Consider the following 24,709-nt stretch of genomic DNA (forward strand, 5'->3'; position numbering starts at 1 on the left):
TACCATGTCCTATATTGTCCAATATACAGCTAGAAAAATTATTTTCAGAGTTCATTTAACGTAGACTTTAGCCTTAATCAAGGTAGATATTGCGTAAAGCTGAAGATTTGTTGTTAATGTTCAAGACTATATGTAGTCACACACCATAATGTAGAGCAAACATGTTGCGTGCGTATGCATTCCATCGATGTTTAAGAGATCATTAATGTTAGAAACGATTACTTTGAAATGTACTAACCATAATCATCTATAAAAGTTCATGTACTAACCATAATCATCTATAAAAGTTCATGTACTACCCAATACCAACGAGTAAATGTACTAACTGTTAACGACCAAAAAGAAAATCGTTTCGTGTACTCGTATACCCCAGGTGTCACAGTTGCAGCATTGGTGTTTACATCAGTATACGTAATTACGGCCAAACCAACGGCGGAAATAGAGACAAGTGTACCTATACAGTACTTAATCACATCATATTTTGCTGCTTCCAGCTCAGCCCTTAATAAATGAATTTCCTGATACCAAAATCATCATATTTAAAGTTTAGTTTAAAGATCATGATAGGTTAGGTTAATAAACAAAAATGAATGAAAACTCACTCCATCAAGTTTGTTGGTGAGGCTGGCGGTTTCTTGATTTTGATTTGATAGCTCGTCTCGAATTCTCCTGTAATAATAACAATATAATAATGGCGGTAGCCGGTAAGCCTTTATTTTTTTAATAGGTTCAATATATAAACAAGATAATGTTCAATTACCCCCTTTCAAGATTCAGGTCCAACCTCTGTCCTGCAGTGACTTTGTCAATTTCATACCTATATCATTAATAAAAGTCAATGATAAAGTTTGACTTTGACATTGTTGATGTTCAACACTTGGATGAGGTTATTCCACATTGCAGGTCACTTGTGTAGAGGTTTACATGATTCGCAATTCAAAGAGGTGACGAAACAGGTGGTTGAGTATTAAGTAATGGGTCCAAATGAAATTTGTTTTTTTCGGTATATATGCGATTTAATCCCGAGCAACCCCCAAGGAATTTTGACACCGACCCTCATTAAATTTTTAAACCAACTACATGTAATATTGGCACCCAACTCTCAAGAAAAAAATATTAAAAAATTTAATTACTATACATAGATAATTATAAAAACATATTGTAAACTAATTAACAAATATAAACACAGACAAGCCCATCTTATACAGGTGTAAAATAGGTGCATTTTAAACTAACCTCATTAACCATGAAGTTCATATACCCAATAACCATTTTAAACAATTAAGCTCAGCCAATATTTAACCCATATATATTTTAACAATTAAAAAGTTAACCTGAAGGAAATGATGAGAGAGCAACATTTTTATATTAACCAACCCACCCACAAGTCGACTTTTCAAACTAAAAACTCAATCGATGATTCCACCAACAGTTTGTTTGTCGCTGGTTGTGGTTGTAGAGGTGTCAGGTGTGCATGGGTCAGTTTTGTGCTCAAAACAAACCAAAAACCGGTTTTTTGAGTATTCTAAAATCATTCGAAAGCACAAATTAAAAGTTGTAATAAAAAATCTACAATTCGGGCAGGACCCCGAACCCACTCTTTTTTAAACATATTGGTTGATTTGAGTTTAAATTTGTATATAAAAGAAATATGAATGTGACAAAAACGAGTTTTAAATATAATAGTTGGACTGGAAATTTTAGTTTTATCTTTTTATCATGTGACATGACCCGACCGGAAAAGGTTAATACTTAGCGATAGTCAACTAACCATACCTTAACTCACTGCGCATCTTCTCTATATCACTCTTAAGTTTCTCTGTCTCACATTGCAACAAAGAAAAATGGTTTTCCTGCAATAATTACCAAACAAATAAACTCGACAACAAAACGTATCCCTAGATATAATTATATATCATAACAATCATTCAGGAAGAAGAAGCTATTAGGCATAAGAATCTCTATAAGATTATGTTAGTAACTTGTCATGTCGCTTTTAATAACTATGGGAATAACTATGCGTGGTAATATTACATTCACAATCCACTAGTTGTGCTTAATTACCGTGTATCGATCAAGTGCCCTGATTGCAATACATAAGCATAATATAAAGGATAAAACTACGAACAAAATGGTATATGAATCATTCATTACACACTCTATTAAAGAATATAAACAAACTAGTACAAGAACAAAGTGCCATTAGCGTATTATTAAACCCTACACTAAAACAAATCAACCGCGTAAATGACATGCAAGATACAAACAAGACCTCCACGAAAACGTGCTTTACGAGTGCAAGTTAAAGTTATTATCATAAATACATGTACATTAGTGCCTCTAGTGAATTCACAACAGAAATCATAGAATAAACTAATCACCTGAGAGCTTTGCACGCGAGACTTAAATCTCCCCAAATTACCGTCTTGAGTCATCTCAATCTACAGCAAAACACGCATACACACTCGTTTACAGCCGAACCGAAAAACAACATATACTAAAATATGTCATTCAATTCATTAGGATAATAAACAGACCCTTTCCATTTCACCCTTGGAAACAAAAGACTGAGCCACATTTTCCAAACTGTCATTCAAAACCTCGATAATGGCGGACGTAATCGCCTCGGCTTGCTTCGAAGGCACGCCTTCGCCTTCTAATCTCCTAACCTAATTTTTCATTTCAAACAATCAACACATAATAATAATAATAATAATAATAATAATAATAATAATAATAATAATAAAAGGAGTTGAGGTTACTAGGGCTAAGGTATCGACGAGAAAGAGGCGTTTGGCATTAGGTTGAAGGAGCTGAGACAATTGTCTGGTGGTGGTGTGGATGGACCTTAATTTGGTTCCGGCACCAACATAAGCAGCGGCCATTAACACTGAATAATTTGAGATCGGAATGTTAAGTTGTTAACTACAAGTCATGATTAATAGTGGGCTACAATCCGAGTGGTGGCTTGTAATTAATTAGTTTGTTAAAAATTGCCATTTGGGATTTTCAAATTATGTTTCTTACTCCCAGTTTTTACATAAGTTTATTTATTACACTAAAAGGTGAAAATAAATAAAATCTTAATTATTTTTTAAAATAATCACAGTGTTTAGCTATGGAGTTGTGTAATCGGGATTTGGGGAGAGTGGAAATGGATAGAATCTTCACTTAGTAGGCATCAACGAAAAGAAATTTGCAAGTTTTTCTTGGCATTGTGGTTTTTGTAACTTGGAAGTTGAGTCGGTTGATAATCTTTTCTCGGGGAGTCTAGTGGCTTCCGAGGTTTGGGATTTGTGAGTTTGTAGTGTAAGGCTCCTCTGGTTTACGTCTTCTCAATTAGAGATTTATTGGAGATGTTTTTTTTTTTGGGGGGGTTTGGGGATTTGGAAAAGAAAGCTTTTCAAGGGATAAAGAGCTTTATAATAGTGCATGTCATTTGAACTCGATTTAGTTGAGTTTGTGAAAAGTTCAGATATGGTTCCGAGAATGAAACTTGGCGAAAAGCAATGAACGCTTTGCTGAGGAGAAAGAAAAGTTGGTGAATACATGATCGGTGAACCGAGATTTTATACAACTCATGCTAAACCATTTGTTTCCAGCTTCAGTTTTAGCAATAAGAGCCCGCCTTCCGTGTCCTATATTTTGTTTTTTGGGGGGGGGGGGGGGGGGTTAGAAAGCTAGGAATGAGAAGACTTTTAAAGGCAAAGATATCAATATTGGTGATATCAAGTCTCACGGCTTCTTATGGTTTAAGCATAGATCCAAATGCAAATCAATACATTGGTAAAAACGGAGTAAATTTGATCTTAGGTGACCGTTGTCTCTGGGCTCCTCTCTGGGTTGTGGAGGGGTTCGGTTTCAATTGGTTTGTTTATATAAGTTTACAATTTTAAAAAATAACAATCACTGTACTTGTAAAAAAAAAGATAGAAGTAGCATATTAACATTCACATAGTAATAGTCGTCATGAATTGTCTTTATGTTGATGTTTTCATATTCGAGTATGTGGCGAAATTCCACGCGCAACGCACGTCAGGGAAATTTCTAAACGTTATGGTTTAGGTAAATATGTATACATAACACACAGTACCATACCCATTCTATAACCGCACAAATTTTTTAAACCAACCACCACGTCACAAAGAATATTCATTTTTTTAGTAAGAAAACGAGTGATTGTTAAATATTCTACCAGTATGGCAGTATCCAAATGATCATGTTTTTACCATTTGGGCCAGAAAGCTAATGTTTATTTTATTAAGCCCATTGCACATGTATTTATGGCCCAGACAAACCCAACGATCATACCCGATCACAGGGTCAAGTGACAAGTTTTGGTCTTTTGGAAGTCAAGGGAAAAATGGTATTGAGAATCAAGACTGATGTACTCTCAGTCAATCAAATCATGATTGTTACAACTTACAACCACATACAGCAGTAAAACACATGCTTTATAAATATATGGCTTATACATACATGGTCAACAATAGATATAACAGACCTTCAAGTCAACTCATGGATGCCAATAGTTGCAGGCAGCTCCCCTCCTACACCGCCCACTCTCGTAAAATTTACAAACACGCTGCCCTTTTGGCGGTGCTCTCGAATAACCACTAGTACTACCACCACTATTGCCGCCACTACCAAACGAAAGCTGTCTAACCCAAGGTTTACCGTTCCTACTATACCCTGAACCTGAATCCTCAACCTTGTTAAATCTCTCCCCACCGTAACCTTCTTGGTGTGGGTCCCATCCTACAGTCATGCCCAGACTCGTGCTTAAATATGGAGCGGCCTGGGTCAATTCTTGACCCGGTCTTCCAAAATTATTCGTGCTATTTTGTCGGAGGTCAAGTCTTGGTGGTTGGGATGGTGGTGGAGGTTCTGCAGTGTCAATCGTTGCAGGTCCCGCTCCATCACATGCTTCCTTATGGTTGGCTCTAAACTGCAGTACCAATTCAGGGCTCAAGTCCTTTGACTTTGTTGGTGCGGGTTCGGTGCGGTCACCCAAATCATGGCTCGTTTCAGAAGCCTTGGTTTCTCTTTCTCTCACATCGGCTTTTATGATGTTATTCAAATCAATCACGTCTTTGGAAATAGTTTCTGGCGGTATTTCAGGCCACTTGAACTGTAAATCAGTAGAACTTCTAACCAAATCAAATGCATTATTGCTGTTGCCTTGAGAAGACACCACCGTGGTGGTGGTGGTGATGGCCGTTGTGGCGGTGGTGGTTGGTTGAAATGGTAAATGTATCTCAGTTTCATTGGAACTAAAGGGATGATTTCTTGAACCCTGAATATGAGGGGTGAGACTGAAGTCATCAAAAGACCCATTAAACAAATCCTCTACAAAATTGTTCCTTCTTGATGTAGGTGAAGGGAAACCATTTTGAGACTCCATTGCATCCACCTCAGCCAACAAATCTGAAACAGATTCTTCCGCCAACGTGCTAAACTCGATTGTTTCGCGAACGCCTTGCCAGGCTGGCATATAATCATATCCAGGCTGTGATGATGGTGCAGATGATGAAGGTATAGCTTGCTCCATGTCAGCACTTGTAGTAACGCCACAATCAGTAGGCGAATATTCGGTCCATTCTTGAGCTGTTTCCGGAAGCTGGGCCCCACCAACATTCCCGACTTCTTTATCTGCATCATTTTGAACCTTTTCATCTACACCGTTTTGAACCTTTTCATCTACACAGGCAGTCATCTCCTTCGGTTGTGATGATAGTGCAGATGATGAAGGTATAGCTTGCTCCATGTCAGTACTTGTAGTAACAGCACGATCCGTAGGCGAATACCCAGTCCATTCTTTAGCTGTTTCAGGAAGCTGGGCCCCACCAACATTCACGGTTTCTTTATCTACATCATTTTGAACCTTTTCATCTACACTTTGAGCCTTTTCGTCTACACCATTTTGAACCTTTTCATCTACAAGGGCCGCCATCTCCTTTGGCTGTGATGAAGGTGCAGATGATGAAGGTCTAGCTAGCTCCATGTCAGTACTTGTAGTAACAGCAAGATCAGTAGGCGAATATCCAGTCCATTCTTTAGCTGTTTCCGGAAGCTGGGCCACGCCAACTTTCCCGACTTCTTTAGCTACATCATTTTGAACCTTTTCATCTACACCATTTTGAACCTTTTCAACTACACGGGCCATCGTCTCCTTTGGTGTCGGACTCGGTAAGTCCACAATCTCTGCATTTGCAATATCAAAAACTGAAGACACGTTTTTGGTATCCACACTGTTTCCTGCTGGTGTAGGGCTAGCCAGGCCCGTCATGTTTGACTCTTTTGACTTTCCAAAAGAAGCGGTGTTAGTGGTACCATTGGCAATCCAGTTTGGTACAGAAGATTGTCCCGTGGAACCATGTGAGCTGGATAATTTCTCATGGTTGACTGATCTTTGTGGAGACGATAGATTAGTGGTACGAACTGTGAGGCCCTCGATCCGAATACCAACTTTGTCAGTGGATGTTTTAACGTTCAATTGCTGTTTTAAAACATCATTTAAGAGTAAAGATTCATCCTCCCGATTCGTCCATATCTTCATATCTTCTGGAAAGTATCCAGTTGTACTCCATTTCTGCAACTGTACCATACAAAATGGGCCTTGAATTTTTCCACTCGGGTCCCGATAATGCCACACTTTTTCTAACTCACTATAGTTGGAAACTGGGGTGTTCTTCACTGGGTTGGATGAAGTAGATGTTTCTGATGCAGAGGTATGGCTGCGGTTGGTGATGGCTGACCCATTATAATCAACTTGACTATGTGATCGACCCGAACTACCGGGCCCGTGACCATCTCTTTTCATATTTATTCTCCCTGTAGCCTTGGTAGGTGTAAGACCCTCTTCCGTTTTCCATGACCTGCTAGTAATACTATTTGAAAGATCTTTTCCTTTTTGTATCGAGCTTGTGCTTTTACGACTAATTGCAGTATACTTTGGTTTCGTGTGTTCTGTAGAAAACATTATATAAAATTACAATAGTTATTGTGACAATATATTTAAAGTATAACACAAGATATATGTTTCAAGAAGGATAAAACTAACCCTGTTCTTTATTAAAATATTCCTCGGTGTCATCGCTTTCATAATCTGGATTCATTTTAGGATCCGAATGAACCTCAGGAATCTCCCGCAATCGGCGCTCACGCTCCTCGGGTGTCTTAAGCAGTTGAAGTTTCTTAACATATTCTCTAAGAGTGAAATTTGTCAAGGAACTCAAGGTCCCTTCAGACGAATAATATTATTATGGAAAATAAAATAATAAATTAAAGAATGAGTAATTTATCAGTATCAAAGGATATCCCTTCTTATGCCCTTTTTCACTGGCTCGATCGCGGAGATTATTAAGCCGCAATGTCTCTGCTTCCATCAACTAAAATATAGAAAGGAGAAAACAATAAATTCTAAACCAATAAATATAATTCAAATATAATAAACCCTACTATATAATGACTCACATCATTGAGCCTCGCAGATTGAAGGGACACCGCCTTGTCCTGTATATCCCCCTAAATCAAGGAAAAATTTAGCACAAAAAAAAGAGAAGAAATAAAATCAATAAGTTAACAACACAAAAAACTTACTACAGTAAAGCGTTTTACAAGCCCACATTTTATACTTTGTCTCAAACGCCTGCATTCGTCCTGAAAACAGAAAGGGCATAATATGTAATTAACACTAATATATTATGTTTTACGAAGTATGATCATTATACAAACAAAAACAATTGTCACCTCGGAAAGATCTTGATTTGAAATTGTAGCGATTGACACGGTTTCCTTCTTGTCCAAATTTAATACTTCAAGCACAACATCTGCAGACTTGTTGCCAAATTTATATGGTTTATCGGCCTTACTAGTACCTGCAAACATGTACCATAATTTCAGTGACGCGTCCTGTACAATAGCTCCAAAAAATGGTGTTAATCGCTAGCATGCCATTACCTACAACTTGAACAAGTCTGTACATGTCATGCTTCTGATCACTACCAGTTATTCTTATTCTAACGATCGCACCAACCACCTTTTTTTGAAAATTTTCCTTATCTTCAATAAGATTTTCCATTAATTTCCGGCGCAGGTATATTAAGTTCATATTATGAACGTCAATGGCAGCATAATCATCTAATTTATTTTGTGGTGGACGTTCTTCAGTTTTCTTGTGGTTTTTTCTTTTCTTTTCTTTTCCCACCGCCACCATATTATCAATATTCCAATCAGGGTCAACCTGTTTTGCAATACTCTTGATTGTGTTCTTTGGGAGATCTTCGTTTATGAAAAAATGAAATTCTAGAAGCTTCAGCATTTCAAAATGACCAACGCGTGGTTTCCCAAACAGAATCTTTAGCCTCGAATCACATACGATTTGACTTTTCTTTCGAGGGTCTCGAAGATTGTTTCTTTTTATGTACTCTAACATAAGTTCTTGAACATCAAACTGAGTCAACATTGATGTATCACCATGTTTCATATGTGCAACAAATTCTAAAAGTTCTTTAGTTGCCCAGTCAGTACGCAGTTTTTTTGTAATAACAGTTTCCTTATGAGGTACTACGCTAATCTGTTCATCTGTTTTTCTTCTTTTCGACTCAATTGCCTCCAGATTCTGAGACGTGTCTGGTGTAATGTTTTTCATATCAAGGTCTCCATTATGTACACCTGTTGATGTAATAGCTGTTTTTCTTCTTTTAGATTCACTTGCCTCCACATTCTGAGACACGTCTGGTTTAATGTTTTTCATATCATTTTCTCCATTTTGAGCACTTGTTGTTGTAACAACTGGAGTCATTGAACTAGCTTCTTTCAGTGGATTTTTAGCTTGAGTAAGCTCATCAAGTGTTAAAGATAACTTTCCTTTTAAGTAGATCCAATACACTTTGAAAAGATACTCCCAGCTAGTTTTGTCATCAAAATCCACTTGTGCCTGGTCATAACGGTTAATACATTATTTAAATTTCTATATATGGTAACAACACGATTACAAAAATCCCAAACTCATATTACAAATTTGACATCATGGATTCACGGTATATTGGATATAATATATAATCAAATACGGCACTAGTTTAATAAGATACGATCCAGCATACCTTCTCATCTTTTTCTTGCCCACCGTTTTCAATCAGCATGATTGTTTTCATGCACACGGTGCAAAAGCCTTTATCTCTAACACAAACATACTCAGCCTCCTTTATGCACCCTTTGCACAAAGAATACGTACAAGTATAGCACATATGATGAGCTGCCTTCTGGCATACACTGCATATATGCCAACCTGAAATCCATTCAAACACCATAAACATTAATCGTTCTAACTTTTAACAACTTAATTTAGCACACCTTAAAAGTTAAAACATACCACAATTCCATTTAGCTTTGGATCGGAAAAACGCCTCGTCTCTCTTCACACAAGCAGGATGATACGCCTTCGGACATCCTCTGGCAAAAAATAAACACAACAAAACAACAATTTCAATGCCGACATTTAAGTTCAATCAAAACTTGAAAACTTGAAAACCCTAACCAATAAAACATCAATTATAAAGACGAACCGGCGATCGCAGAGGACGAGACTACCGCCATCGAAGCAGATAAAGCAAACATCCTCATCTTCTTCTTTCACCATCTTAACCGGCGGCGATTTAGCCTGAGCCCTAGGCGGACGGCCACGCCTCTTCTTCACGGTATCAGCTCCATTAGCTAACTCCACGTCAGCATCCACCGGATCTCCAACCGTCTTCTCAATCGGTTGTTGACTTTGGTCAGAGGTTTGACTCTCAGCTTCCATTGAATTGAATTGAAGTAGGTTAGAGTGAATTGGTCGGCATGAATTAAGGAATAAAAGAAACCCTAGATTTTGGGTTAATTGAATTGGGTAGGTTCAAGTCAGAAATGGAGGTGAGTGTTTGATTGACCACTACGTCGTCGTTTGATGTGTGTTGTTGTTGTTGATCAGGTGGAGTTTTATTAACTAGCTTTGTATCGGCAACACGACAGACAGACAGACAGTGTTACACGATACAAAGAGAGAGCGTTGAATGTGTAGTTGTGGATTCTTTTTTATTATTAATATTTTTAGACTTTTTTAGACTTTGTTGCAATTTTTAGGACCTTTTATGGCACAACTTTGTAACCGCAAATCAAGGGTAACACATGTTCCACACAAAAGGCATACGCTAGCTCATTATTTCAAACTACTAAAGGATTAAAGAATATAGAATGTCCTACCAAGGGAAAGCAAGCTAAAGCAATGACATGGGAGGGACACATGTCCCCCTTTAGTTCTTGATATTTTTAACGATAAATATATATGTGTGTGCATATCTTGATATCATTAGGCTACAAGCCCTTTGATGATATTATAATATCATAGTGACAAACTACTAAATGACTGATTAACTATTTAAGAATCTAACATTTGAGCATGAAACTATTGAGGCTAGACGAGACATGATGAGATAGATAATTGAAGTCATAAAAAAGGCATTTTCGGGAGTCGGTTTGATTTTATCTCTATTCCTTTCGTTTGAAGAAAGATGTGAGCCCCTCATTGGGCGGATTTGGGCTTTTTCTCCTCAGCCTACAGGGTATTAGCAGCCATTTCTAGTTGTTTCTCTCCCGATGTACTTTGGTTTGACACTACTTCACACCCAAAAAGAACTATACCGACAATAAGAAATAATAATGCTTGCAAGCCTTTTGCATAGCAAATGGTAATATCATTACTCGAGAGTCGAGGTGGTCCAGGTACAAATGGTATTTTAGTGTTCTATGTAACTCAGGTTTGAGCTTACTCTCATCATTTAGTTTCAGCGGCACATTGTGATGATAAGCGACTAAGTAGCACATGGTGATGATAAGCGACTAAGCGAGTAGGTGGAGTTCAATAGTTGAATCCTTGAACTAAACGGGTTTTATCTCACGGCATTGTCATGCATTTGGATGAGTGTTTATGGGCGTTGACCTAAGGTGAGGGTTTTCCCCGCATCAAAATGCAGTGTATCCCGATGTGGTGAATTTAGCCAATAGGTCATTTGGATGATTCATTGGCACTTAAAAAAATAATAATAATTGTCTTTACCTCATTAAAAGTAGTATTTATTGTTTATATTAATTGAACTTAATATTTAGTTATCGACATCAACTAGAAGATTGTGGTGGTGACGTTTGATGTGTTATGGTGTTAAGTCAATAAAGATGAACAAGGTGTTAGCCTATTAGACGAACAACAATGGATAACAATATTGCTCATTCTAATCTTTTTCAATTTAAGTAACCGGTCATTCTAACACATTCTCAAATTTTGTTTGTTTCGATTTTAGTCATTCTAACTCGTCCTTATATTTCCCCATACATGTAATTACCGAGGTCATTATAGATACTTACAAGTACTCAGAATTATTTTGTTGAGTTTATGTAAAAACACGTGTGTTATACTTTATAGTATCTATGAACGCAAATATATAACTATCCACGTTTAGTTATGATATATTTAATAAAATATTTCTAACCCGTCATTATATTTCTCCATACATGTAATGGCTGAGGTCATTATAGAAACCTATAAGTACTCAAAATTAGATTTATGAGTTAGTTTTGTTGGATTTATTTAAAACATGTGTGTTATACTTTATAGGCATCTATAAACGCAAATATATAAACCATCCACGTTTAGTTATGATATATTTAATAAAATACCCATGTTCCATAAGATGTCATGAAATTTTTATACTATTTAGTTGATATTCACACTTTCCACGTATAAGTTTTTTTTTCATGTTAACCGTTGCCTACAAAGCTTCTAAGTATTAATTCGCACGAAAAATTCGTTCACTCGTAGACCGTAGCAGCATGGTTACTCAAAAATTCAAGACTTAATATGTATACTCAAATTTTCAAGACTTTCTATGTAGAATACTAAAATACATACCTAGTATTCATAAATGGATAACTTCATATAATAGGAATAAAGTTTTCCAATCCTTTTAAGATCACTAAAAAGATATTTCTTTTAAAGTCATCCAACTTAAATTGGGTGTTTTAATCTTTTTTTATAAATGTCAATGAAAAAAATTAAAATTAAACAAGACAAATAAAAAAAAGGAAAATTGCTACAATAACCCCTTTTAAGAGAGAGAAAACATAAAATAGCCCAAAATTCTCAAACATTAAAATTAAAAAAAGATGTTCCATAAGGTTTGTTGTATGAAGGTTTATAAATATATGAAGGAGGAAGAATAAGATGAAACATATATTTGTATATGAAAAATAATGAAAGTTATATTCATTGGAAGATAATATCGGAGTAGAAGGAATTGCCTAAAATCTTGTCGGTGTAGACGGAATAAAAATTAATCTTGTGGGTGTGGATTAGATTTAAACTCATAAAAAATAAACCACTAGTTCATCTTCTTTGTACAAATTCATCTGCGTCTTAAACGACTGAGTTTAAAGGCATAATTTTCCATGTTTTAAGAATTTGAAGGGATCTGGTAGAAAACATATTAAACCGTCGGGCAAGACTGTTTTATTAAAAGAAGATTTAGTGAAAAATATCAATGTTTTCAGACCCGGTCCAGACGTAACCCGGACGCCTTACCGGATCAAATGTCGGACCGACCTGGTAGAGCGGACCGGTGTTTGACCCGGATGACGTCATACATAAAATAAATAATATATATTTATATATCTTATAAAAGTAGTTAGTATGTACAATTTCTAATGCACTAATATGTAAAAAAGTCTAGGGTTATTTTGCTAAAACTATACTATTGAGGATGAATAAAGTAACTTGTATTAAGAAAAGAAGAAAAAGAAAAAAAAATTAATTTGCTTTAACCTAATGCCGCCTCATTCTCTGATCTCTTCATCTCCTTCTTCTCCAAGTGATGCAAATTTTTATCACCAAATCAATATAATGATTTGATTCCTTCTTTAATTTACTTTCTTCAACGCATCTAAGCTTAAATTTATGAGAAGAATGAGAAATTAAGAGAAGATTGCATCACAAACTCGCTTACGGATCTGAATCTGAATATCATTTCCGGCCATCTTTGATTCAATAAATGAAAACAAAGGCTTTTACCGTGTAAGGCCCCGTTACCGGTGCCTCACTTTGGACGTTGGATTTACTCATAAACACAGTGTGACATTCGTCAATTTCAGGTCTCGAATCGTATTCGTCTTGTAAACTTTATTGATGTAAACCGACCCGTTTTGTAAACCGTAACCTTTGATATAATAAAAATGATGGATTTTATGTTACAATATTGTTTTACACTTGTTGAGTCTTGAAAACATTCATTTTGGTCTTTAAAACGCTTAAAAATCACTTAAAACGGACTACGGGGACCAAAACTGCCATTTTTGAAAAATCAGGGAATAACCTTTTCGCGGGGCGCGACGGGGGTGGTCGCGGGGCGCAAAGGGAGCCCAGACCTACACGTTTTGTTTGTTGTTTTGTGTTTGTTTTTGACCCATTTGCATGCAATTTCTTGTGTTTAACACCCATATTTGACCCAACTATTTCCTCTATATATACACACTCTTTCCCCCTCATTTACACCTGCTACATCTTCATTTTCTCTCCCAAATACAAAGATCTTAAGGTTGTTTTCTTAGTGTTCTTGAGTGTTTGACTTCCAAAAGTCAAACTGAGTTTTATCTTTAATTCTAACTTGTTCATCTAACATTACTAACTCTTGAATATGGTGGTACAACATATATATAATACACACCCCTTGTTTCCTTTATTTGTTACTTCACCGACTCCGGTTGGTTAAGTTTCGAATGTCATAAGGCAATGCTTCATGGAGGACTTCGTTTTCTTGAATATATACATACACACACATAACTTATTATACATATCATTTATGCCTAACTTCTACTCATTTTAGTTTGTTAGTCACATTTACAAGTCTTGGGTATGTGGAATCCGTCTATGAACTCATTGTGAGATGGAAACCGAACCAAACCGAACTTTTGTTAAAAAGACTTGTTGTTGACCTTTTTAGTTGTATAACTTAAATATTTTCATTTGTACATTTTTATACAAGATCTATGATATATGGGTATGTAGAATCCATCTATGAACTTGTTGTGAGATGGAAACCGAACCAATCCGACTTTTACTCGCTTAAGACACACAAGTGTGTTTTTAGCTATCAAGACTTGTATATTTCTTTAAAAATAGTTTACAAAATGATTTTAATTATTATCTTAAGTACTTGGAATTGTTGGATCCAACTTGATCTCATAACATAGTTTGGACCGACAAAACCGAACATCCGCTTAACGTGCGTTGTTAGTTCTAAACAATAGATCTACATACTTGGTTAAGTGTTATTATATTTTAATGAGTTATCTCATGACAATTAATATTTTGGAAAGTTGACTTTGGGTTTGACCATTTGTCAAGACCCGAACCGACAACCCGAACACTCGTTAAAAACCCGTTTTAGTATTTTGGTCCCAAAAGAACTTGCATTTTAGCATTTTTCCCACCTTATTACTTAACATTGGTCAAGTAAATATTAAGGTTAGATACTTTAACCCGGTTTTGAGCAAACTCACATTTTTAAAGGGTTATTATTATAAATTCTTAAATAGTTACATGTTAAACCTTGAACTTTAAATTGTTTACTTTTTAACAATTATTTTATTTAAAGATCTTCAATGCAACCCTTCTAAATCCAAGGCTTCTTTTATTTTAGGCTTCATACGTTAACTCGTCGTTCCGGCAAATCTACAAATAATCAATCTTTCAAGTTTATTACTTGAATGTGAGTAACTTCATACCCCGTTTTCTATCTTTTGTTTTGGGGTGACATTTCATACTTATTCAAATCAAATGCTTTATACTTGAGTCTTAAACCACAAACGTTATTGTATACTTTACTTAAATAAATGTTCGATTTGGTGTTCTATGCTTACATGATTATATGCTTATGTGTTTACCACTTTTGGAAGGTTGATTCATAAATCCGTGAACTATTTGGTATTCTCTCATAGCACGGTGCCGTTAATGTATTCTTATTAACGACTTCATGAAATCCGAATCTATTTGGTATTCTCTTATAGACGGTGCCGCTAATGTATTCTTATTAGCGACTTCATATTATCCAAATTATTGTTATTTATTTGTGGTTTTGTATACAAGATTGTGGCGTTTTCTTACTATATACATATTGTTCAAACTTATGAATTGCTCACCAACCTTTGTGTTGACAAACTTTATTTTATGAAATGTTACAGGTTTGCATCTAGGTTGATTATGGAGTTCGGTGAAGAAAACGTCACAAATACCGTTAGGATATTAGTAAAAATGAACAATATTTGATTTGCTATATTTTGTGATATTTTGTTGTATTTGACTTATGAATATTTGGTTATGTGTCATTTTCGATGTTGTGAATTGAAATGCGTTTGTTAAATATTGTCGCTTTAAATAGTGTCATGCGCTTATGAGCAATCGTTGCACCCCCGCATGTTCCGCCGCCTTTGGTCGGGGTGTGACACACAGTTCTATATATCAGAGTTAATTAAAACTTTCGCGGAATAATAAAAACTTTCATAAACATTACAATCACATCCATAACTTTGTATTTAACGAACATATTGTCTTTAAAATCAAAAACATTAATTAAAAACATCTTAGGTCTTTAGATGCCATACTCTTTATTCTTCTGTCATGTGTCCCGCTCAAGCCAACTGTCTCATTCTACTCACCTGCGTGCATACTAAAAGTCAGCTACGCTGAATGAGTTCTAGTTAATCATACCACATACAACATATTCATAACTACATACTTTCGTACATACTTCATACTTTCATACTTGCATAACAATACCTTACGTTTTAAAGAGCATTACGCCCTATAACCTTCGCATATATTATTAGGGTATGCAACCCTTTAACCTTCGCATATATTATTAGGGTATGCAACCCTTTTAACCTTCGCATATATTATTAGGGTATGCAACCCTTTTAACCTTCGCATATATTATTAGGGTATGCAACCCTTTTAACCTTCGCATATATTGTTAGGGTATGCAACCCTTTAACCTCCGCATATATTGTTAGGGTATGCAAACCTTTAACCTCCGCATATATTGTTAGGGTATGCAAACCTTTAACCTTCGCATATATTGTTAGGGTATACAACCCTTTAACCTTACCTTACCTTTCATTATCATTTCCATTATCACATCCATACATTTAATATCATACATATTGTAACATCTGCCCCGATCCGACCCGACCCAGGTACCCGTTTCCCTCATCCGATCTCTTTCTTTTATGATTTAATATTTATTTATACTTATATTTTACTTTTAATAATAATAATATATTTTCCTTCCCGCCTCTTTCTCTCTCTTTCTTTCCGCCGTCCCGTCCCTCTTCCTTCTCTCTTTCCGCCTTCTTTTCCCTCTTGTCGCCGTCCCGCCCTTACGCCTTGTTTCCCTCTTTTTCTTCTAACTCTTTGCTTGTCCTTTGTTCCTTCCCGCCTAAGGTTGTCTGCGCAGCTCCACGCGCCAGACCCCTTTCAAGGAATCCTGCGTGAAGACCACCTGTTACAGCGATACGCGAGACGAACTCTTCTCGCAGCGCGCTAAGAATTGTAATTCTTCTCGCAGCGCGCTAAGAACGGTAGTTCTTCCCGCGACGCGCTAAGGATTGTAGTTCTTCTCGCAGCGCGCTAAGAATCGTAGTTCATCCCTCGACGCGCGAAGAATTATAGTTCTTCCCGCGGCGCGCTAGGAATTTTAGTTCCTCCCGCGGCGCGCTAAGAAATGTGATTCTTCCCGCGGCGCGCTTAGAAATGTAGTTCTTTCCGCGACGCGTTAAGGTTGGTTCTGTCTGCCTTCGCGCTCGCGCTCTCTTGACCTTCTGTGTCTGCCTTCGCGCTCGAGCCTTCTCGCGCTAAACCCTTTGAGTTTTCTTCTGTTTAATCTAGCCGTTCGCTTTTGTGTTGTCTTATCTTTTGTGCTGTTGACCTAATCTGCTTTATGTCTAAAAAGCCACTTTTGGCGCAGCATGCGCACCAACCCCATTGGTTGGCAGAAAAAGAGACTGACAGTATCTTTGGAAATCTGCTTTTTCCATGCTTTGACCAGTACCTTTATCTGATCCGCCCATGCCTTTTTACTGTTACCTGTCAGCTTTTTCTCTTTTTCCCTGCTACCATATCTTTTGATATCTTTTGCTTTTGGAATCTTTTGCTTTTTGAGATATTTTCCCCTTTTCTAGGGATTGTGTTCCCTAGGGTTTCTCTATAAATAATAGTATTATTTTTCCTAACACTACACACACAAGCACTTAATCTCTCCTGTTCTTCCTTGCTCTCTGCCGTTGATCCTCTGCCGTCTCTCTTTGCCTCCGTCTTCCTCCCTGTTCTGCCCTGCTTTTCCGGTAATATATAATATATATAATAACTTACTTATTAATTATGCTAACTTATAATCAAATCATTAAAACAATAATCTTATTTATAGGTTAACTTGTGCTTGCTTAAAGTTGGTTCTTGCTTTATCTTACACCGCATCGTTTATCAAGTGAGTAATCTCGTACCTAATCCCTTTTTATTTTTTAACGTTTTGGGATGTTCATGTGTTCGTACAAACTTAGAGTCAAACTTGTTTATGAACTTTAGTCGCGCAGTATCCCATGTGTTGAGGACGTTTACTTGGCTGTTTATTTGTATGTGTGTATCATTAACCGCTTTGTTCGGCCTATTCCGAAGTTTTCATGGATCCATTAGATGAACACGGGAGACCTATCGTTTACGGTTTTCTTTGTTTACACTTGCACAGATGTTTTCTCGTTTTTGTGCTCAATTGGGAGCACGGATTGAACTATGAACTATGAGCTATGATCTATTTAGGCTTGATCACAATCTGATTGCACCCTTGTTAAACACCAGACATACACGTGTTGCGCGCAGATTTATGGTTATCTATGTATTGTATTAAACTTGATTTCTCACCAACACGCAAGTGTTTGACGTTTATTTTAACACATGTTCAGGTTTGCAGTAGCTGTTTTGGAGCTTGTGGACACATAGGAAGTTTTCTTTATTTTGGACCTAGATTAAAATGTATCAAGACAAGTTATTTGTTGTTCTAATATTTTGCCTTATAATATATTGATTTATGTTATCTTGTGTTTACTTTGCGCATGCGCGAATGAATGTATTTATTAAATATTGACACCCAATAGTGTCACGAGTAATGAAACAATATGTGGCACCCCGATGTATAATCCGCCTTTGGTCGGGGTGTTACAGATTGGTATCAGAGCTACGTGACTTTAGGATAGGTGGTTAGACGTAACGGCCTAGAATACCTAAGAGTCCCTTCTCGCGCATGAGAGAAATCTCATGTTTGCGCGCTTATTGTTAATTACTCGTTATTTATGAATATGCTCGCGCTTGCGCAGTATATGATTTTATGTTTTATTTCGCGATATTTCGATTTTTGTTGAATTTCGATTTTTATTGATTTTTCTTACATATTCGTTTGTTGGGTTTGAAAATCCGAAAAGTCATGGTGATACATGAATAGTTGATTTTCAATTTCCATTTACGATTATGTTCTGAGATTGGAGACTTGAAAAGTCATGGTGATACATGAATTGTCAACCTCCAATACTCATTTTTTTGTATATTTTATATTGAAGATTGAAAAGTCATGGTGATACATGAATCGTCAATCTCCAATACTCGTTTGCCCGTATATTTTAAATTGGGAATTCGGAAAGTCATGGTGATACATGAATTGTCGATTCTTGATTCGAATTTGTTACCTTTATTAAGTCTGCATTTAGGGTCATTTATTTTACTTTAACTTTTGACAGTAACTGACTCCGTGAAACCAAGCTTTCCGAGGTTATACTTTGCGCTAAAACCAAGATATTAACTAAAATTAAAACTTTTATAGAATGCCTCCGCTATCAGCTCGCCATCTCAAGAAGAAAGAAGCCGCGCGCAGACGTTCGCAGCAACGTTCCCAGGAAATGGCCGCCGCAATAGCCCAAGCCTTAAACCAAAACAATGCTAACACCTCTGGTTACAATATTAAGTCCTTTAACGCGGGTAACCCTCCAAAGTTCACAGATCTTGAAGGAGCCACCGTGATGCTCCAGTGGCTTGAGAAAATAGAAAACACTTTCCTCCACACCCAATGCCCCTCAGACAGACGAACCCTATATGCTTCCAGTGTCCTGGAATCTAGAGCGCTTACATGGTGGAATGGAGTAGCTCATGCGCGTGGCGCAGAAACTGCTTCCAGCATGCTCTGGGAAGAATTTAAGGAAAATCTGACGCGAGAATTCTGCCCTCCCAACGAAGTTAAGCGCTTGGAGGAAGAATTCTGGAACTTGAAGCAATACAGCGGTGAAGCGCGCGAGTACGCGACGCGCTTCCATGAACTAAGTTTGCTGGTCCCTCACCTTGTTACCCCTTCCCGCCGAGCCATCGAGAAATTCCTTGGGGGTCTCCCCATGGAAATTCAAGATTCTGTATGGGCCAGAAACCCAGTAACCCTCTCTGACGCCATCGAGTTGGCCGCCGTGCTCAGCGACAACCATGTCAGAGCAGGAACCCTGTTCCTGCGGGGAACAGAAAAGACCAAACCCACCAAGACTGTTCCTGAACCAACAGAAACCAAACCAGAACCCTCAAACCGTAACAACCTCAAGCGCAGGCGCAAGGCCTATGCGCCTACCAACCCGCCCATTGTCCAGCAACCCATCTACCAACCTCCAGTTTACACGCCTAACCCACTGACAGCCTACCCAACACCTCCTGTAGTCCATAACTATGCCTTAACCAATCCCGCACTCCCTGCCCCGCCACCTAAGAAACCTTACACAGGAAATCAACCCTTTTGCCCAACCTGTAGACTTCACCACCCAACCCAAACCCCGTGTCGACAATGTAACCGATGTGGCCGCGTTGGTCACTCTGCCGAATACTGTAGAGTCCCTCTCGCCAACCCAATTGCGCCAACACCACCAACCTACCCGCAAAACCCTCAACCAACTTACCCTAATCCACGACCCAGGTCGTGCTATAACTGCGGTGATCCCAGTCATTTCCGGAACGCGTGCCCGAGACTACAAGTGCAAATCACACAAGCGAATCCGGTGAACCAGATTTCGAACCAAGTGACACGCGGACGGGCTTTTAACATAACCGCGCACCAAGCGCAAGCGAATAATGACGTAGTTAATGGTACATTTTTGCTTAACGGATTTTATGCTTCTGTACTTTTTAATACTGGCGCCGATCGAAGTTTTATTTCTCGCGCGTTTGAGCAGAAGCTTGCGCGACCGCGCGATAACTTAAAAGAAAATTTTTCAGTTGAATTGGCTAATGGCGAAACTGTTTTAATTAACTCTGTGATTAAAGATTGCACGCTTAACCTTAACGAAAACGATTTTCTGATCGACCTCATCCCCATGCCTCTTGGAAGCTTTGATGTTATTATTGGTATGGACTGGCTTACGCATAATCGCGCCGAAGTTATTTGCGCCAAGAAGATGATTCGCATTCCTCGAGAAAATGGTGATCTTCATATCTACGGCGAAAAACCCTCCCGCGGTCTTAAACTTATGTCTTGCGCCGAAGCCCGAAGGCTCATGCGGAAAAGGTGTATTGCATTTTTAGCCCATGTGGTTAAACCTGCTGAAGAAAAGAAGAAGCTTCGCGATATCCCTGTTGTGCGTGATTTTCCTGAAGTTTTTCCTGATGATCTTCCTGGTATCCCTCCCGCTCGTGAAGTCGAGTTCCGTATTGATCTTGTCCCTGGTGCTTCCCCCGTAGCTAAATCTCCTTACCGTCTTGCGCCCGCTGAGATGCAAGAATTGGCAAGCCAACTTCAAGAGTTGACTGCTAAAGGATTCATTCGCCCTAGCTCTTCGCCCTGGGGTGCTCCGGTGTTGTTCGTTAAAAAGAAAGATGGATCGTTTCGCATGTGTATTGATTACCGCGAGTTGAACAAACTCACCATTAAAAACCGGTATCCCTTACCGCGTATTGACGACCTCTTTGATCAACTCCAAGGTGCCTCTTGTTTCTCGAAGATTGATCTCCGCTCTGGCTATCACCAGTTGCGCATCCGCGATGAAGATGTTCCGAAGACTGCTTTTCGAACTCGTTATGGCCATTTTGAATTCTTGGTCATGTCCTTCGGTTTGACCAACGCACCCGCCGTTTTCATGGATCCAATGAATCGGGTGTGTAGGCCTTTCTTGGATAAATTCGTGATTGTGTTTATCGATGACGTTCTGATTTATTCTAAGACCAAGGCCGAGCATGAGCAACATCTCCGATTGGTATTGCAAAAGCTTAGAGCCGAGCAGCTCTTTTCCAAGCTCTCCAAGTGTGAATTCTGGTCTGATGAAGTACAGTTTCTTGGTCATGTTGTAAACAAGGTGGGTATTCATGTCGACCCATCCAAGATTGAAGCAATCAAGAACTGGGTTACGCCGACCACTCCTACCGAGATCCGTTCCTTTCTGGGCTTAGCTGGTTATTACCGGCGTTTCATTTCGAACTTCTCGAAGATCGCTTTGCCTTTAACAGCTCTAACGCACAAAGGTAAACCGTATATTTGGGGCTCGAAGCAAGAAGAAGCCTTTCTAACGCTCAAGCGATTGTTGTGTGAAGCTCCTGTTCTTGCGCTACCTGAGGGTAATGATGATTTTGTCGTGTACTGCGATGCCTCCAACCAAGGTCTCGGTTGTGTTCTTATGCAACGAGGCAAGGTTATCGCTTACGCATCAAGGCAACTTAAGGTTCATGAAAAGAATTATACAACTCACGACCTCGAACTTGGTGCAGTTGTTTTTGCCTTGAAGATCTGGAGACACTACCTTTATGGTACTAAGTGTATCCTCTACACTGACCATAAAAGCCTTCAGCATATCTTTGATCAGAAGGAACTTAACATGAGGCAACGCCGATGGAACGAACTCATCAGCGATTACGATTGTGAGATCCGGTATCATCCTGGTAAGGCTAATGTGGTAGCCGATGCGCTCAGCCGAAAACCCTGCCAACTTAACTGTATCTTGCCGCGCACCCAGCTTCACTTCGCGCCGATCCAAAGCAACCTTGAATCGCGCATTCGTGACGCGCAGCGCGCATCCATCAGTAATGGTAACCTTCGCGCCGAGTTAGCGTGTGGCGCGGAAGCGCATTTTGTGCCCAATCTGAGTGGAATTCTCTGCTATCTTAATCGCATCTGGATTCCCTTTGATGAGAATCTTCGCGCTGATATCCTGAGTGAAGCGCACAAATCTCGATATTCCGTTCATCCTGGCACTGATAAGATGTACAAGGATTTGCGCATTACTTATTGGTGGCCCGGTATGAAAAAGGATATTGCTGTGTTCGTAGCTAAATGCCTGACTTGTTCTAAGGTAAAAGCTGAACACCAACGCCCATCTGGTTTGCTCGAACAACCAGAAATTCCTACGTGGAAATGGGAATGTGTAGCGATGGACTTCATTACCAAGTTACCTTTGACAGCAAGCAAACATGATAGCATTTTGGTAATAGTGGATCGTTTGACTAAGTCTGCTCACTTTCTGCCCATTCGTGAAAACTACCGTGTTGAGCATCTCGCGCAGCTTTATGTCAAGGAAATTGTCTGCCGCCATGGTACTCCTTTGAGCATCATATCCGATCGCGATGGCCGTTTTATATCCCGCTTTTGGAAATCTCTCCAATCTGCGCTAGGAACTCGCTTGGACATGAGTACGGCATATCATCCTCAGACTGACGGACAGTCTGAGCGAACTATTCAAACTCTTGAGGATATGCTCCGATCTTGTGTTCTTGATTTTGGAGGTAATTGGGATTCACACCTGCCTTTGATTGAGTTCTCTTATAATAACAGCTATCATTCCAGTATCGGTATGGCCCCATTTGAAGCACTTTACGGTCGTAAGTGCCGCTCCCCGATCTGTTGGAGCGAAGTGGGTGAAACTCAAATCACAGGACCCGAACTTGTTCAAGAGACAACCGATAAAATCGCCAAGATCCGTGATCATCTGCTGACTGCCCGAAGCCGACAGAAGAGTTACGCTGATCGTAGGCGGAAGCCTCTCGAATTTCAAGTTGGTGATCTTGTTCTCCTCAAAGTGTCGCCCTGGAAGGGTGTTGTCCGCTTTGGGAAGAAAGGTAAGCTTGCTCCTCGTTATGTTGGTCCATTCAAGATTCTCGCGCGTGTAGGAAAAGTTGCCTACAGACTAGACCTGCCGCCCGCGCTCAGTAATGTGCATCTAACGTTCCATGTATCCAATCTCAAGAAGTGTTTAGCTGACGAGAACCTTCACATTCCGCTTGATGAAGTTCAAGTTGATGAATCTATGCATTTCGTTGAGAAGCCTGTTGAGATTATGGATCGCGAGGTTAAGCAAACCAAGCGCAGTCGTATCCCTATCGTGAAAGTTCGCTGGGAGTCCAAGCGCGGAGCCGAGTTTACATGGGAAAGGGAAGATCAGATGAAGATCAAGTACCCGCACCTGTTCTCTGCGCAACCTACTTCGAGATAAATTTCGGGACGAAATTTCTTAAAGTAGGGGAGACTGTAACATCTGCCCCGATCCGACCCGACCCAGGTACCCGTTTCCCTCATCCGATCTCTTTCTTTTATGATTTAATATTTATTTATACTTATATTTTACTTTTAATAATAATAATATATTTTCCTTCCCGCCTCTTTCTCTCTCTTTCTTTCCGCCGTCCCGTCCCTCTTCCTTCTCTCTTTCCGCCTTCTTTTCCCTCTTGTCGCCGTCCCGCCCTTACGCCTTGTTTCCCTCTTTTTCTTCTAACTCTTTGCTTGTCCTTTGTTCCTTCCCGCCTAAGGTTGTCTGCGCAGCTCCACGCGCCAGACCCCTTTCAAGGAATCCTGCGTGAAGACCACCTGTTACAGCGATACGCGAGACGAACTCTTCTCGCAGCGCGCTAAGAATTGTAATTCTTCTCGCAGCGCGCTAAGAACGGTAGTTCTTCCCGCGACGCGCTAAGGATTGTAGTTCTTCTCGCAGCGCGCTAAGAATCGTAGTTCATCCCTCGACGCGCGAAGAATTATAGTTCTTCCCGCGGCGCGCTAGGAATTTTAGTTCCTCCCGCGGCGCGCTAAGAAATGTGATTCTTCCCGCGGCGCGCTTAGAAATGTAGTTCTTTCCGCGACGCGTTAAGGTTGGTTCTGTCTGCCTTCGCGCTCGCGCTCTCTTGACCTTCTGTGTCTGCCTTCGCGCTCGAGCCTTCTCGCGCTAAACCCTTTGAGTTTTCTTCTGTTTAATCTAGCCGTTCGCTTTTGTGTTGTCTTATCTTTTGTGCTGTTGACCTAATCTGCTTTATGTCTAAAAAGCCACTTTTGGCGCAGCATGCGCACCAACCCCATTGGTTGGCAGAAAAAGTGACTGACAGTATCTTTGGAAATCTGCTTTTTCCATGCTTTGACCAGTACCTTTATCTGATCCGCCCATGCCTTTTTACTGTTACCTGTCAGCTTTTTCTCTTTTTCCCTGCTACCATATCTTTTGATATCTTTTGCTTTTGGAATCTTTTGCTTTTTGAGATCTTTTCCCCTTTTCTAGGGATTGTGTTCCCTAGGGTTTCTCTATAAATAATAGTATTATTTTTCCTAACACTACACACACAAGCACTTAATCTCTCCTG

At 39.1% G+C, this 24,709-nt stretch overlaps 2 protein-coding genes across 2 annotated transcripts; both read right to left on the reverse strand.

Moving 5' to 3' along the window:
• Positions 1–274: 274 nt before the first annotated feature.
• On the reverse strand, positions 275–2,890 carry LOC143530512 (protein FMP32, mitochondrial-like). Its single transcript, XM_077026030.1, has 7 exons — positions 2,763–2,890; positions 2,538–2,669; positions 2,382–2,441; positions 1,777–1,853; positions 761–817; positions 603–669; positions 275–518 (listed from the first exon to the last, which is right to left on the reverse strand). The coding sequence occupies exons 1-7, from the start codon at positions 2,883–2,885 to the stop codon at positions 279–281; spliced, it is 756 nt and encodes a 251-aa protein (XP_076882145.1). The 5' UTR covers positions 2,886–2,890; the 3' UTR covers positions 275–278.
• Positions 2,891–4,357: 1,467 nt separating this feature from the next.
• On the reverse strand, positions 4,358–9,978 carry LOC143530511 (zinc finger CCCH domain-containing protein 44-like). The gene is given in 10 exon segments (XM_077026029.1): positions 4,358–5,884; positions 5,930–6,969; positions 7,064–7,391; positions 7,477–7,527; positions 7,603–7,662; positions 7,753–7,880; positions 7,963–8,941; positions 9,108–9,292; positions 9,377–9,456; positions 9,570–9,978. Coding segments are annotated over 10 exon segments (4,455 nt in total). The 5' UTR covers positions 9,806–9,978; the 3' UTR covers positions 4,358–4,516.
• Between the last annotated feature and the right edge of the window lie 14,731 nt (positions 9,979–24,709).

Source organism: Bidens hawaiensis, unplaced genomic scaffold, assembly GCF_021521415.1.
Source record: "Bidens hawaiensis isolate Kalapana, Puna unplaced genomic scaffold, B.hawaiensis_p1.1 tig00008947_1, whole genome shotgun sequence".
NCBI lineage: Eukaryota > Viridiplantae > Streptophyta > Magnoliopsida > Asterales > Asteraceae > Bidens > Bidens hawaiensis.

Coding starts and splice junctions, on each gene's coding strand:
- LOC143530512 (XM_077026030.1), bottom strand. CDS start 2,885: ATGGCCGCTGCTTATGTTGGTGCCGGAACCAAATTAAGGTCCATCCAC. Junction 2,670..2,762: donor TCGTCGATACCTTAGCCCTA/GTAACCTCAACT, acceptor ATGAAAAATTAG/GTTAGGAGATTAGAAGGCGA. Junction 2,442..2,537: donor CCAAGGGTGAAATGGAAAGG/GTCTGTTTATTA, acceptor GTTTTGCTGTAG/ATTGAGATGACTCAAGACGG.